Source organism: Carcharodon carcharias, chromosome 4 (assembly GCF_017639515.1).
Source record: "Carcharodon carcharias isolate sCarCar2 chromosome 4, sCarCar2.pri, whole genome shotgun sequence".
Taxonomy (NCBI): Eukaryota; Metazoa; Chordata; class Chondrichthyes; order Lamniformes; family Lamnidae; genus Carcharodon; species Carcharodon carcharias.
The window spans coordinates 40,121,693-40,138,579 of record NC_054470.1 but is presented as its reverse complement, the minus strand read 5'-3'; the positions used below and the strand labels follow the sequence as shown (position 1 = coordinate 40,138,579).

At 42.8% G+C, this 16,887-nt stretch overlaps 1 protein-coding gene across 1 annotated transcript in view; it reads left to right on the top strand.

Annotated features, from left to right (window-relative positions):
• The window catches only part of shc3 (SHC (Src homology 2 domain containing) transforming protein 3), a 296,799-nt gene that overhangs the window by 249,995 nt on the left and 29,917 nt on the right, over positions 1-16,887 (top strand). Inside the window, exon 10 of the mRNA XM_041187067.1 lies at positions 3,052-3,252. Coding sequence (XP_041043001.1) covers positions 3,052-3,252 — 201 coding nt within the window. The remainder of the gene's footprint in view (positions 1-3,051; positions 3,253-16,887) is intronic.

Genomic DNA, 16,887 nt, shown 5'->3' with positions numbered 1-16,887 from the left:
CATGATGCAATATCTGATGACTGATGTCTTAGCTTCCATTACAGCACATGTGGCAGACACTCACTGCCCAAGTGCTGCAGTGGAAGCTCAGACTGCTGCCATCATGCTCTCTATACCAGGGTTCAGAGGTTCTGCCAGGGTGTCACAGCACTGAGACATGGATGGGACTGTGATGGTCAGTGTCAGAGGGAAGATAAGAATGGTAGGACTGTTGGTGAATGGAGAATTGAGGTGGCGGTTACTGGTATTGCTGTTGAATTATTTGTTCAACTACAAACTAGACAGAAAGAGCTGTCTAGGTTGCAGCCTCCTTCCCTCTTCATCCAATTCCATCTACTCTTCTGCCACTTCTCTTCCTCTGCCTCCTCCTCCTTGTTCTCCTGCTCCTCAGCTTCTCACCTGATAGGTGGTAGTAGCAGCTGTTTTCTTACGATGGTAAAGTTGTGCAGCATGCACTGTGCCATGGCAAATCTTGATACTCACTCAGCCAAGTATTGTAGAGCCTCTCCACAGCAGTCCAGGTAATGGAATCATTGCGTCAGTGCACCAATGGTCTACTCTATCAAGTTTCTTATGATGGTATGGCCCTTGTTGTGTGCTTGTTCACATATGCATAGGTTTCGAACCGGAATCATGGCCATCTTTCAGTGGCTAGACCTTGATGCCCAGTAGTTACATTTTGGTTTGCCATGGGGGTTGAAAACAGCTGAAGTAGAGGACTTTCACAGAATGAATTGCATTGTGAGTGCTGCCAGGATACTGAGCATTCATCTGCATGATGCATTGCCTATGATCACACAACAGTTGCATGTTGAAGTGGAAACCCTTTCATTCAGATACATGGCAGAGTTGACATGAGGTGCACGCAAAGCAATGTGTGGGCTGCCATTGGCACCCTGCACCAAGGGGACGCCAGCAATCCTTGCAAATCCTCGTGCTGACTCCATTTGCTTCTCTCTGCCAGGAGGGAATGAAATGAAGTTCTCTCTCTTTAAATAAAAAGTATCAGTGCCTTATACAGCAATGCTGAGATACTGCTAATATCTCCAGCAGCAGCCTGAAAGGAACCGAATGCATAGAAATTTATAGCCACACCTTCATAGCCATTTGCACTGCAGTTCTTGCCCTGTTCTGAGATTAGAGTTGTGACTGTGGCAGTTGGCAAATTTCAATGACAACCTCCTTAGTGAAAGCTCAAACAACATATCAACATTGATTGTCACTGAAGTGTAGGTAGGAGAATTGCTCGCTGAATATTTGGGGCAGTTATGATATTCTCCTGCTGAGAACCCCTCTCCTTCTTCCTCTTCTAGCAGCTTATCCTGCTCTTCATGCTCTTCATTCTTCCAATCATGCTCAATCCTAAGAGGAAGGCTTACCAGTCCATCCATGTCTGGAAGGAACTGGTTTTTGCACAAGCCTTTAAGTTACCAAAAAAGTACTTCAGCACTAGCCAGACCACTCCCTGTGCACTCTTGAAACTTTGAACAAGCAACACCCAAAATGAGTAGAATTGCAGATATGGCCAGAAGAAATAATCTAGCAACTAATCTTCAAATGGTTGATGAACCCTTTAAATAGGTTGAGGGCCCTTTCTGCTGGTGAACACAGGTTAACTATAGGAGGTTAAGAAAGAGTGTAGGCTGGAGCATGCAGTCTCAAAATGGCAGTGCGGGCACAGAGTAAATGTTACAAGCTGATTTTCCTTATGATCTATCTGCTCTGCATACTTCAGGCGATGTTTGGTGCATGCACACTAACTCCTTTACCAATGCGCAGACCATCGTACTTCTGACGGAATTTTGCACATGTTGAACACCTGTTTAGAATCTTGAGGTCTAATAGCGCCCAAAAAACAGGTACTACCAAGCCCAGTGTCACTTCCTAAACCTTTCGTGGCATAGTGCCCAGAACTGAGCAAACTGTCCCAAATACAATCTGATCATTTAAAGCCCTATCATAAATTTTATTGACTTTTGGTATATGTGTAATGTTTTGTACTTATCACTACAGATGATTTCCAAACTGGCAAAATTCAACATGATTCATGTATCAGGTCTTGAGCACTGAATTGTGGATTATGAAGCAACCTATCTGCCCATTACTAGTACATCTTTAATGATTATCATAATTTGTTCCTGATATACAATGTTAGTTTCAAATCATTAACCAATATATTTTCAATATAAACTCTGAACCGCATCATCTTTACATTTTTCATAGACCCTTGAGATGTAGCAAGGACAATAAAAACTGAGAAATAAAGCAACCTTTTCTTTCAGCGTGTGTTCCCGTGTGTTGTATATATGCATGAAGATAGAAGTGATCCAATATTAGCTCTGTAATGATGATGAAATGGAAAGGCATTTAAAGAGGAAAAAGTGTAACAGCTTAAAAATTATGAAAACGATGAAGGGGTAGGAATTGTGCAGTTGTTGGAGGTGTAGGGAATGCACTGGTGCAGGATTTCTGTCACCACTTTGCTCTGCTGCTGATCCAGTTCCAATTTCCAGAGACAGAGTCATTATAGTGCTGAGAGTGGGCATCTGTAACAGCCCAGCAGAGGCACTGAAGAGGTGGGAGGTGGAACTTCAAGATGACATTTCAAGATGGGACACCTGAGGCCTGAATCAGGTTGAAGAAAATTGTCAACATAATTTTTAGCATTCCCCTTGAGGAAAAGAATGGCAACTTTATTATAGGTTTCTTGAGTCCTCAGATCTTTTTTTTTCTCAGATTTATTTTCCTTCTTCAGTAAATCCACAATGGAATCTACATTTGCTGTTTGCAGACACTGGTCGATAAGGGATCAAACTGGGTGAAATTCGTAAATTAGCCCTAGAGTGCCCCCAGACTCTATTAATATTTCTCTGATGATCGGCCCAAGAAGTGCCCATTTCCTTAATGAAGGTCATATGGGCTAGAAATGCATTGGATCTAGCTTCTTCTCCAGAATTAACTATATTTTCAAATCCTCCAACTCACGGAATTTCTAACCCTTTGTTTAGAAGTGATTATACCTCCCTTACATTCCTTATTTGAAATCTGCAGGGTCCTCCAGTGATTTATATGTTCAGCCAGAGGTGAGACCTTCATTATCCAAAGGTGGAGAAGCTCCAACATATGTCAACACTCAACATTTAGATCTCCAGGCTCTAGCAACATTGCAAGTAGACCCCAGCACCAGCACAGGAACCAGTGAATCAGCAAACAATAATGAAAACAGTTCAAAAACAGATGTCTTTGATATGAGTAAGTACAGATTTTATCGTCTTTTCTCCCAAAGTTTCAACTATTTTAGAACCATTGGCACTCAGTCTTATACATCGTGTCGTTAATTTGTGATAGTCAACTATAGATGACCGCTCAATAAACTTTTTATGTTTCTGTCATTATATCATTCCTTTAATGTAAATTTTGTCCCAAATTTTGCTGCAGTGGGGCATCTCATAGTGTGCCCTGTTAGACTTGTTCCTCCATGTTTAAGTTTTAAATGTTTTGCCTGCAAAGTTGCTGAAAGTACGAGCCAGTAATGACACGGTGGGAGAGAGCAACAGGCAACTTGGGACCTGCTGAATAATGAGACAGTGTATCACCTTACAATTAGATAGACAACTGTGAAATAAACAGAGGAAGGAGTAAGAAAAGTGGATCAGAATGGGTGATTTCAATGGCAAATCAAGAGAAGTAACCAGGGCAAAAAAATACTGGATTAAGATAGGCCAGAGTTTTTCCTGTGGTGGACAGGCTGGGCGGCAGCAGACATGGAGCCGATCACCACGCCGTCATTTTACGTGGGCGGGCCAATTAAAGCCAGTAGCGCTCAGCACTACCTGTGCAGGCGGGGGTAGGGGGGACAGTCAAGGCCAGCGCTCTTTCACACATGCGCGCGAAAGAGTGCAGTATGCCTCAGGGAAATTGAATGAATATTAAATTAATTAAAGAATGGAGTTAAAAATTTATTTAAACATATCCCCTCATGTATGTGTCACATGAGTGGGGACATGTTTTTATATTTATGAAAATTTATTTATTGAATAGCAGCTTCAGGAAACCTTATCTTGCTCGTGGATGAGGTTTCCTGTAAAAACGCAAAGGCCTCTTGGCTTTCTGCCTGCCACCAATGTTAAGGTTGGACCGGCAATGTTCTCAAGTGGCTCAGTTGATTTCTTAATGGCCTCAATAGGCCGTTTACATATTGGTGGGCGCACAGCCAACTCTGGCGCACGCCTGCCGAACGAAATATTGCATGTCATTTTACGCGTCGGCACGTCTGGCCCGCCCCTGCACGCCGACTGGAAAATTTTGCCCATAGAGTAGAAAGAGACACAGAAATGATAAGTAGGAAAAAAATATGTAAAATTTAACATTTTTAAATCTCCTAAAACAATTAACAACCTGAAGGAATGAAAATCCACATTTATAATTGTACACTTTCTGGGTAAGGGAGGTAGTTTGGTAGTCATTAACAATTATTATATCAATAAAAAAGTACTTATGCTGTTAATTACTAAAAATGGATAGGTTAATGGAAAATTTATGTACAAATGCAGCAGCTTCATAAAAATTACAAGGAGGTTAGGCATGAAATGGCATTTTTGCAAAGCTAGCATTGGAGTGGGCATATTAACTAGCAACTTGTGATACATTGCAATTTGTGCAATATATCAACCTCACAAGCTATTGGTCAATTTGAACAAGCAGAAAGCTATTTGTTACGAGAGAGGAACAATATATGTATTGTACATAAGATTAAATTTAGAAGTACGTGCTACTGGCAGAGAGCTTCAAATGTCACTTGTATACACAGTGTTCCTGTAATACCGAATTTGTGTAGCCATTGTATAAGGCACTCTGCTATTACAGCTGGAATTTTCCAGCCTCCCACAACGTGAACAGAGATTCCAATGGCTTGCTGGCCCCACCCCAGGGAAATCCACGGCAGAGGGCAGGGCTGGAAAATTCTACCTACGTGTCTATAAAATTAGTCTGGATATATCCAGATATCGGCATGTGAATCGAAAGGTGTAACCAGGTAATTCAGGTAATGATTATAAACTTCCATCACAGTATACCATCCAAATCCTTTAACAAGGTCGCTAGACTCTTATCCTTTCCAAATGTTCTCTTAGTAACAAATGACAATTTATACATATAAAATTAAATCTGATTGCTTGATCAGGCCTTCCATGGGATTCAACATTGGAAGATATAAGAGAAGACAGCAATATTATGCACAAAATTAGAAAATCAACATATTGGATCATATTAAGATTTGCAAATATATCAAGCAATTTGAAAATATTTGACAAATCTATAATATTCTGAATGCTGCAGCACATTTAATACAATAGACAGTGACAGAAAGATTGAATTCTCTGTGAATTTACTATGATTGTAGACTTAAAACAGATGTCTGTGATAAGACTGATGCTCTGTTTAGCTGTCTGGTGCAAAGGACAGTGGGCTAAAAATTCATTAAGGCTCACTTTTGGGCAGGGCCATGATTCACAATCCAGCTATTCAGTTGTAGCAGACACATCACCCAAACACAGTGCAACACAATCACTGACATTCTGCTACTCTCTCGCAGGACCAGGCTGCCCACAATAGAAGGGAGCAAAGACAAATTGGCAGAGATAGGCACACCCTCATCCCTTGAACCCCATGGAGGAGCTAGTAGTGTGCATCATGAGGCAACTCCCTCCCTAACAGCACTGCAGGGTACCTACACCACATGGACTGCAGCAGTTCAAGAAGGCAGCTCACTACCATCTTCTCAAGGGCAATAAATGCAGGCCTAGCCAGTGATGCCCACATCTCAAGAATATAAAAAAGAGTCTATAACGTCTGCCATTGCCAAGAACTTTCAAAATGGTGGTGTGTTACTGCCTATGCCACTTCTCAACTTCCACCTTACTCTCGTTCTGCAATCTGACATGATATACAAGCTGCACATGGCCAGGGGCCTTGTTCTTTGCAACCCATAACTTGTCCCCACACCTTACTCCAACCTTATTTGCTGCTTTCTAATATCCTAAAAGTCCCCATGTGCCCAGCCACTGCAGCCCCAGGAGAAAGAGAGAGAACTGCACCATGTCTCCAAGGAAAAGCACCAATCTATCTGACACTTTCAGCCACCAGACACTGTGCAAACTTTAGAGGCTAGTATAGAGTCAGATCTCTATGTGGTGGATCACTGGGCATGATTGGACTGCAGTCAAGCCTGGGGGAAAGGATAGCTCATGTAACAGTTCACTGGAGTTCTGCTGCAGGAGACTCAGATGAGGACTTTGACAAGTGGCACATGAAAATTGGTGATGAACATGCACACCAAGATAAAAACAAAAAACTGCGGATGCTGGAAATCCAAAACAAAAACAGAATTACCTGGAAAAACTCAGCAGAGTCAACTCTTTTCTTCTCCGCTGATGCTGCCAGACCTGCTGAGTTTTTCCAGGTAATTCTGTTTTTGTTATGCACACCAAGATGCTTGGTGCATTGGCAGTCCTGCCAGCCAGCCGCCTGTCACTATCAAAGAGCATGAAGAAGCCCGGCTGCATCATGACACAGGGCATCGCACAGACTTGGAGCCCATTTTTTCCAGCGTGTAAGTGATGGCCAACTCCATGGCAACATTTGTGGACCCAGCCTTTATGGAGCATCTGGTGGGTCAGTTTTCATTGCAGCACAGGCAGAGCCACCCAACGTTTCAGTGCTGCATAGGAAGCTCAGACCAAGGCCATGAGATCCATGCTTGCTGCCATGCAGGCTCAGACTGCTGCCGTCATGGCTGTGGATTTCATCATTCAAAGCAGCATGCAGATTCACATGGCAGTCCAGCAATCTGCCCTCCAGCAGATTATTAAAATTGCTGAGGTGCCTCCCTGGAGGAGCAGCAGCACCATGGAACATGAATCTGTTGTCCTCTAAGGATAATAGCATTCGTGCTCCCACCACTGTCACTTTGCCAGTGCTCTTGCTATTACCTCTCAGTCAACCAGCCCAGACTGTTGGCATCCATACCAAGGTGGTGCATCCTGTAGCTGGGCCTTCAAGGCCCAAAGCTGCTCAAGGTTGTCCTGCACACTTAAAGTCAGCAGCCACAAAATCAGGACAAGGACTAAGAGGATGCACAAGGGTGAATAGTTCATTTTTACTTGTATAATTGGATCTGTTGTTTTGATGAAGATGTTACGGTAAGGCTATTGTTGGGGGCTTTTATTGCAAGGCTTTGATTAAAAGGATGCTGTGATGGGACATCGCAGATGAATTGGAAAGTTGAGAAATGATGCTTAAGAGATGCCACCTGAAGAAAACTGGAGTTTAAGTACATGCTCATGGGCAACCCATCCCAAGCGAAAGTATCCCCGATGCTGCCTCCTTGTCACATTCTCCTCCTCCTCCAGTAAACAGCTTTTCCTTTCTGCAGACCCTACTCTATCTCCCTGTTGTATTGCAGGATCAGAGGTACAACTACAACCACAATCCCCATGCTTGTTGTAGCCTGTATGTGAACAGGTCATCAAATCTCCTGTCCTTCTTGTGAGGCAGCAGCAACACTCACTGCCAAATGCAACAACTTGCCACGACACATGCAAAAACATTTCACGGTGTTGCCATCTAGCTAGCTTACTTGTGTCCTGCCAGTTTATGAGTGGGGGACTGCCTGCCTGAATCAAAGTCTGCCTGAAAATTGGAACAGACAGAATTTGAGCAGTAAGTCTGCAATAACAGAAGTCAGTCTAAATCATCTTACCTGCAAGTTGAATGGTTGTCCTTTTAAACAGAACTAGTGCGAGATGGATCCCTCCTGCAGCTGAATGAACATTCTTACTTGAGTGGAAAATGGATGCATTCAGTCAACATCCGTAGTCTAATTTTCAAAAATATGCGTTGAATCAGCAAACATGGCTATTTGACGTCACAAACATGGCCAGTTGGAAAGTTTCCGGCACACATTTGCTTTAGTGCTCTTTCCAACATGGATTGCCTTGTGGGCCATGATAGATGCAGCCAGAAACACTGTGTGCACCATTCTGAGGGCCTCCAGCTTCTGTAGTGACAGCAAATTTCTAGTTCGTTAAGTTTGTACTAGTCATGTTACAGCCATTTTGCTTTATTAGTTGCTGTAAACCTGCCCCTAAATGAGTGGTAATTCAGAGAAAAGTCAGGTGTCGCACTTCAAATTATAACAAATATATTAGAAGAATAATTTTAATATATTCAAATTCGATGGATTGAGTTAACAAGGTAACAGAAAAGAAAGAGGAATGGGCAAAGATAAGTGATCATTTGGTCATTTCTCATTTCAACAGTAGTTTTGGTGAATGTAAGGAAATTATGTTGTGCTATTCTGTTCCATATCACACTAAAAGCTGTAAAAGACAATTAAAGGCCAATGTTCAGAGACAAACATTCATATGAATCTTAATGGGAATTAAGTGGAGTTGAGTATTGATTGCTACTGCAATCAGAATACAGAAACAGGATTTTCTTTTTCACAGGATGTGGGCGTTGCTGGCTGGGCCAACATTTATTGCCCATCCCTATTTGCTCTCGAAAAGGTGGTAGTGTGCCACCACCTGCATTTGCTGACTCTAAATTCAATCTTAATGAGCACAAAAAATATTCTGCTACTGAATTCCTGGGTTATTAGATGTTCTAATTATCCCCTGTTATGTTTTAGAAGTAAATGCATATCATTTCAAGTTTGTCATCCGCCCACTTTGTATCACAGAGAAAGGAGTAAATAGAAACCACCAGCTGCAGGTGTATAATTATGATTTCAAGGCGTTGACGAATAATTCCTCATAGGTCAGAAAAACCTTGAGCTTTCATGCTCTTGCTTAATACATTTTACTACCTAGTGTTTTCATGACCAAGGGGAATGTGTGGAGGTGGTGGCCAGGGGCAGTGGAGTGGGGGCAGGGGCAGTGGTGGTGGTATGGATGAGCCCCAAATGTTTTTGGTGCCTGAGACTCCAAGGCATTTCAATCCGCCTATGTCAGGGACCCTAGATGTGGCCATGAAAACACAGATAGTCTGGTGTGCACATGGTAATGAAAGGCCCCAGTGCTCTTACCAGAAAAGGTAGGAGGGGCGGGAGGATCAATGGCGGAGGCCCCAGGTGAGCACATCCCTGTATCCATGCCGGTATACCACCCCTCCTCGCGCGCGCGCACACACACACACACACACACACACACACCCGGCAAATTCTAGATTTTTAACCCTGATCTTTTTAAAAAGCACTGATGTGGAAATGGTAGAGTTTCAGTCTTTACAGATAATGAGGACTAGGACCACCCAGCTTTCACATACTTAAGATTTTTAAAAACTTTTACATTATCCTAGGGATACTTTAATGGAATAGTTAAGCCTTTGGCTTCAGTGACATAATGGCCATGAAATTTGATGAAGCCCAAAAATGGGTGTGGGGGTTGTGATTAACTCGTACTCGTTTCTTCCAATTCAGGCAGCACATAAACTTCATGTGGCCTGCTCATTTACTTGATTTCAGCCTTCAATATACTGTTGAGTGGCTGCATGCAGGGAGTACAAAATCTGAGAGGCTAGCATGAGTTCAAGCTAGCTTGAACTGTTTAAAATCAGTCTGCATCTCAAAGGAGAAATGCATTGTGATTAGAGCAGGTGCTGAAAGTCATTCTAGTAGTGGGTTTTCCGTGAGAAAAAGACCAGAATGGCACAAGATGGCAGAGTACAGGTTGCAAATAGGACCATAGGTCTTATGTGGGAGATGGACAAGAGGAGAGAGCTCCTTGATCCATGGAGGACTTGGCAGTCCTCCAGATAGGCACTGTGAAGATAATTGGAATAGTAGCTGGCATGGTCAATGCCAGTAGTCAACCCTGAGGACTTGGATGCAGGACCGCAGAAGTTCAATGATCTTTCATGTCAAGGTCAGTGAACACATCTTCTAATGCCACATCCTTACAACTGTACTACTAGTCTCAACACTGCTCAAATCACCACCACCAGCCCCTTTACTTACCCACCAACTATCTCTATCAAACACAACTCATAATTCACATTCATAGCTTCTGCTCCTCGGCTCCACTTTGCAGTACTGCAAGCCTCACACCCATATCTCACAGCTTTTACACACTGTCAGCTATACAACCCTGACAAGCACATTACCCAAATTGCACAAAACTCTTCTCTTGCATATTAAGCTGGTGCATGCACAACTGTAGTGAGCATCACATAACTGGTGGGGGACAGGCACAGCTGCACGTCTGCATTCTGATGGACGAGACAGTTTCATCATCAGGACTAAGGCTCTGGATAACAACATGACTGAAAGCTTCACAGATAACAGTATGGTCATCTAATTTTCCTCACACACCACCCTTGTGAACCCACCACAGTTCAGTATCTGATTGCTGATAACTCAGCTCCCATTGCAGCATGAGCAGAAACCATTATCATCTAAATGCTGCAATGGAAATCCAGACTGAAGTTATGCAAGCTCAGCTTGCTGCCTTCATGGCTGTGCATACCAGTATTCAAAAGAGCTTGCAGTGTCTCACAGAAGTCCAGCAATCATTCCTCCTTCAGATATTTAGGACTGCTGAGGTACAACCCTGGGGGAAATGGCGGTGGCGTGATGCAGTACAAATCTGCTATTCTCTGTGTCTTTGCTACTGCCTGGCAGCCAGCCAGTTAACTCAGACTGCTGCCTCTCATGCTGAAGTGGTGCTGTCCAAACCGGACCTTCTAGAGTCAGAGCTACTTAAGGTCGTCTTGCCAGGCCATCTATGGTCTCTTACATGAAAGTCAGCAGCCTTCCAACAGCCAAGCTGCAGCCACTGGGGTAGCACTGCATAGGAACACTAAGAGAGCCAAACGTACACAAGATAGGCACTAGGTGTATGCACAAGGGTGATTAATTGACTTTTGTATGGAAAATTAGATGGTTCATTTGCCAAAGTTGATTTGGAATGTTTGTTTTGTGGTGGCTTTTATTTCAGCATTGGGGCAAAGAGGATGCTTGATGATCAGTAAGAGAGGGAAGGTAAGGATTGGGACTGTTGTTGAATAGGGATTTGGGGTTGTGTTCACTGAAACTGCAGTCAGTTGAGTTGATCACAGGCAGCCAAGCTGGAAAGGGGTTGTGCTGGTTGCCTCCTTCTCCTCCTCAGCTGCTTGCCGTATATCTGGTGGAAATTAAACTGAGCCCTCATGATGGTGAAGTCGTGCAGTACTCAGCAGACCACAACAAATCATGAGACGTTTTCTAGAGAGTTTTGCTGGCTCAAGAGCTTTCCAGGCAGTGAAAACATTGCTTAAGCACTCCAATAGTCTACTTGATTTGCTTATGGCAGCATGGCTCTCATATGAATGCAGACCATGTGTGCATGTGTTATGCACAGGAGTCACAGCCCAGGTGATCAGCAGATAGTTCTTGTCTCCCAGGTAGTCACCCTTTGGTTTGTAATTATAGCTCAAATGCTGATGATACAATAGAATAAAGGCATCCTACTGTTGTCAGGATAACAGGAATTGACCTACATTATACAATGATTATGGCCACACACCAGGTTTTAAAAGTACATCTCTGAATTTACATGCAGTGTTTTCAAAGCAACGTGTGTGCAGTTAATGGCAGCCTGTACCATCAGGAAGCCTGCTGTCCTACCAAAACCATGTACTCACTCTGCCTACTTTTCTCTAAAGACAAAATGCAATATATGTCCCTGTCTTTGCAGAAAGAGCAAAAGCATTGGATGATGAACTGTGAGATATTGGAGATGGCATTTGCTCTAACCTGATGCAAAAATGTCAAAGGCTCCAGTCACCTTTGCAGCTATTGGCAATGCCACCTTTGCCCTGGTTTGAAGCTGCAAGTTTGCCTGCAAAAGTTGACAGATTTCAGTGAGCATCTCCTTAGTGAAATGGAGACAGTGCACACAGCTTGAGATAGGGTGAATTTTGTCTCCTGCTGAGAGCCTTTCTGGTTGGCGTCATACCTAGCATAAAGAGTGATGGTTGTGATTGTTGGAGGCCAATCATCTGAGTCCCAGGACATCACTGCAGGAGTTCCTAGCCCATGTTTCCTCACCCAAACATCTTCAGCTGCTCCATCAATGACCTTCCCTCCATCATAAGGTCAGAAATGGGGATGATTGCACAATGTTCAGCACCATTCGGGACTTCTCAGATATTAAAGCAGCTCATATCCACATGCAGCAACACCTGGACAACATTCAAGCTTGGGCTGATAAGTGGCAAATAACATTCATGCCACACAAGTGCCAGACAATGACCATTTCCAACAAGAGAGAATCTAACCATCTCCCCTTGACATTCAATGGCATTACCATCACTGAAGTTCCCACTATCAACTAATTGGGGTTACCTTTGACCAGAAACCGAACTGAACCAGGCATATAAACACTGTGGCAATAAAAACAAGTCAGAGGCTGGGAATTCTGCAGTGAGAACTCACCTCCTGACTCCCCAAAGCCTGTCCACCATCTATAAAGCACAATTCAGGAATGTGATGGAATACTCTCCATTTGCCTGGGTGAGCGCAGCTCCAACACTGAAAAAGTTCGACATCATCCAAGACAAGCAAGAGATACAACAGATAGAACAGAGATACTGCTGCTATAATAGATGAAATGATAAATCATCTTAAGGAGGCTGAAATAACCTAAAGATCAGATCAATGCTCTTACTGAAGACCTTGGCCAAGACTAGGGCATTCAGTGGGTAAATAATTTTTGCTAACTGGACAGTGTGGAGGTCAATTCAAGACTCATTTGCCGAATAGAGGGTGAGTGGAGGTGGGAGTGAGTGATGATGGCAAAGCCTTTAGCTGCTACTTCTTGGGGCATACCAATGCTTTTCACATGACCTTAGAAAGTGACAGTAAATAGATGGACTAAAGGGAAATTCTCCAAGACCAAGACCATTTGCATCGAGCAAATGGAAAAGGAGCCGTCCACAACAATTTATGCTGTAAGTGAAGAGACCATAAAATGTAGGAGCAGAAGTAGGCCATTCGGCCCATCGAGTCTGCTCGTCATTCAATGAGACCATGGCTGACCTGACAATCCTGAACTCCACTTTCCTGCCTATTCCTCATAATCTTTCATTCCCGCACTGATTAAAAATCTGTCTATCTCAGCCTTGAATATATTTAATGACCCAGCCTTTACAGCCCTCTGTGGTAAAGAATTCCACAGATTAACTACTCTCAGAAGAAATTCCTCCTCATCTCTGTCTTAAATGGATGACCTCTTACTCTGAGATTATGCCGTCTGGCCCTAGACTCTCCCACAAGGGAAAACAACCTCTCAGCATCTACCCTGTCAAGTTCCCAAATAATCTTATATGTTTCAATATGACTGCCTCTCATTTTCTATACTCTAATGAGTACAGGTCCAACCTACTCAACCTCTCCTCAAGAAAATCCCTCCATACACAGGTTCAACCTAGTGAACCTTCTCTGGACTGCCTCCAATGTCAGTACATCTTTCCTTAGATAAGCGGACCAAAACTGTTCATAGTATTCTAGGTGTGGTCTAACTTGTGTCTTGTGTAGTTTTAGCAAGACTCCTCTATTTTTATGCTTCATTCCCTTTGAAATAAAGCCAACATTCCATTTTCCTTCCCTATTAACCGATGAACTTCTATGTTAGCTTTTTGGGATTCATGCATGAGGACCCCCAAATCCCTCTCTGCTGCAGCTTTCTGCAGTCTTCCTCCATTTAATTAATATTCAGCTCTTCTATTCTTCCTGCCAAAGTGCATAACCTCACATTTTCCCACATTATATTCCATCTGCCAAGTTTTTACCCACTCGCTTAACTTGTCTATATCCCTCTGTAGACGCTTTGTGTCATCCTTACCACTTGCCTTCCCTCCTATTTTTGTGTCACCTGCAAACTTGACGATAGTACATTCATTTTCCTCATCCAAGTCATTAATATATATTGTAAATAATTGTGGTCCCAGCACTGATTTCTTTGGCACTCCATTACTTACAGGCTGCGCCATGCTGAAAATGCCCCCCTTATCCCAACTCTCTGTCTTCTATTAGTTAGCCAGTCCTCTATTCATGCTAATATACTACCCCCAACACCGTGGGCTTTTATCTTATTAAGTAACCTTACGTGCAGTACCTTATTGAATGCCTTTTGGAAATCCAAATATATTACATCTAGTGGTTCCCCTTTATCTATCCTGCTTGTTACCACCTCAAAGAATTCTAATAAATTTGTCAGGCATGATTTCCCCTTCATGAAGCCATGCTGACTCTGCTTGATTATATTATGCATTTCTAAATGCTCTATTACATTCTTTATAATAGACTCTTAACATTTTCCCAATGACAGATGTTAAGCTAACTGGCCTGTAGTTACCTGTTTTTTGTCTCCCTCCCTTTTTGAATAGAGTGCTAATTGGTTAGCAAGTGGCATTGACATGGAGAATGCACCAATGATGGTGACTGATAGTTAATTGCCAAGCATTGTTGAAATTTAAACCAGGCAGCTTGACCCTGATTGGTCAAGACATTGTCCTGAGCAATGAGTCAGCAAATAGCTGTCATTTATTTTGCTTAGGTGAAATAGGTGCAATGTATGTATATGTTCTTTCAGTCTGCAAAGAATAGTGCCCTGTGTATTAATATATGTAGCTTCCACAGCGCCTTGTGTATTAATATATGTAGCTTCCAGTACACGCAAATGCGCCACACTGCGACCTTGACTGACAATTTTAAATTGGTTGTCAGCGCAATTCTTAGCACATTGAGGATTATTTATGTTGTCCAATCGCAAAATCACATCTAATGTTGGACACTGTGTTTTGAGTTTTGCACACATGGGCTGCTTGGGTACGGTTGTACCCTGCCCATTGTGAACAGCAGTTGGGACATGCTGTTTGATATGATCCGCCAGTCTTTGGGATGTACGGTCTACATACCTAGCATCACACTGGCACTGAAATTCATATACCACGTTACTTATTTGTGTGATAGGCAGAATGTCTTTTTGGCTTGATGGCAGCTTGTGTTGCTACTACATAATAGCAGCGTGAAACAGCTAGCTTCACCTGTTGCTCAAACTTTTGAGGTGCCTTGCCCTTCCACCATAATCTGAGGTAGACTGGGAACTTTTCAGGTCTGAAAGAATCACAGAATGTTATGGCGCCGAAGGAGGCCATTTGGCCCATCATGTCTGCAGCAGCTCTCCGAATGAGCATTATGACTTAGCGCCATTCTCCTGGCTTTTCCCCGTAACCTTGTGCATTGTTTCTATTCAAATAATCATCTAATGCCCTCTTGAATGCTTCTATTGAACCTGCCTCCACCACACTTCCAGGCAGTGCATTCAAACCACTCGCTGTGTGAAAAAAATTTTTCTCACATCATATTTGCTTCATTTGCAAATCACTTTAAATCTGTGTGATGGTCTTTGGTTCATTCATGAGTTTGCATGATATACAGCGTGAAATGTCCTGAGCAACAAGTGAAGCTAGCTGTTTCACACTGCTACTATGCAGTAGCAACGCGAGTGGTATTCGCCACTAACAGAATGCTGTCGTCAAGCCAAAAAGACATTCTGCCTATCACACAAGTAAATGAGGTGGTATATGAATTTTGGTGCCAGTGTGATGCTAGGTGTGTAGGCCATATGACCCAAAGACTGGTGGATCATATGAAACAGCATGTCCCAGCCACTGTTCACAATGGGCATGGTACAGACCACACCCAACCAGTCTGTGCTTGCAAAACTCAAAACACAGTGTCCAACATTAGATGTGATTCCATGATTGGACAACATTTGCTAAATAATCCTCAGCACACTAAGAATTACGCTGACAACCAATTTAACATTGTCAGTCAGCCTCACAGTGTGGTGCATTTGCGTGTACTGGAAGCTACATATATTAATACACAGGGCCCTGTTCTTTACAGACAGAAAGAACATGTACACAAATTGCATCTGTTTCAGCTAAATAAAATAAGTGTCAGCCATTCATTGACTCATTCCTCAGGGCACCTTGATCAAGCAGGGTCAAGCTGCTTGGTTAATTTCAAACAATGCTTCGCAGTTAACTGCAGCCATCATCACTGGTGCATTTTCCATGGCCATACTACTTGCCAACCAATCAGCAGTCTCTTCACATACAGTATAAATTGTTGTTTTCCCCTTATATTGTGAAGTGTCCTGATGAGTGCAAGATAGAAAGCTTAAACATGCCACTTTTTTCCAGCAATACTCATATTGTGATTTTCAAAGTGCCCTGTTACCACATCCCTAATAATAGATTTTAATATTTTGCATGTTAAGTGGTCTATAGTTGCCAATTTTCACTCTTCATCCTTTCTTAAGTAGTGAGATTATGCTTACTATGTTAAATTTGGTCATCAGGCTCAATATCTCCTTATATAGCTCAGTGTTAATTTTTTTTCCATAACTCCTGTAACATCATAGAGGTCTACAGCATGGAAAAAGACCCTTCCGTCCATCAAGTCTGAGTACCTAACTATTCTAACCTCATTTTCCAACACTAGGCCCATAGCCTTGTATGCCATGGCATTGCAAGTGTGCGTCCAAATACATCTTAATTGTTATGAGGGTTTCTGCCTCCACCACCCTTTCAGGCAGTGAGTTCCAGATTCCGACCACCCTCTGGGTGAAAAAATTCTTCCTTACATCCCCTCTAAAGCTCCTGCCCCTTACCTTACATCTATGCCCCCTGGTTATTGATCCCTCCACCAAGGGGAAAAGTTCCTTCCTGTCTACCCTATCTATGCCCCTCATAATTTTATACACCTCAATCATGTCCCGCCTCAATCTCCTCTGCTGCAGGGAAAATAACCCCAGTCTATCCAATCTCTCCTCATAACTA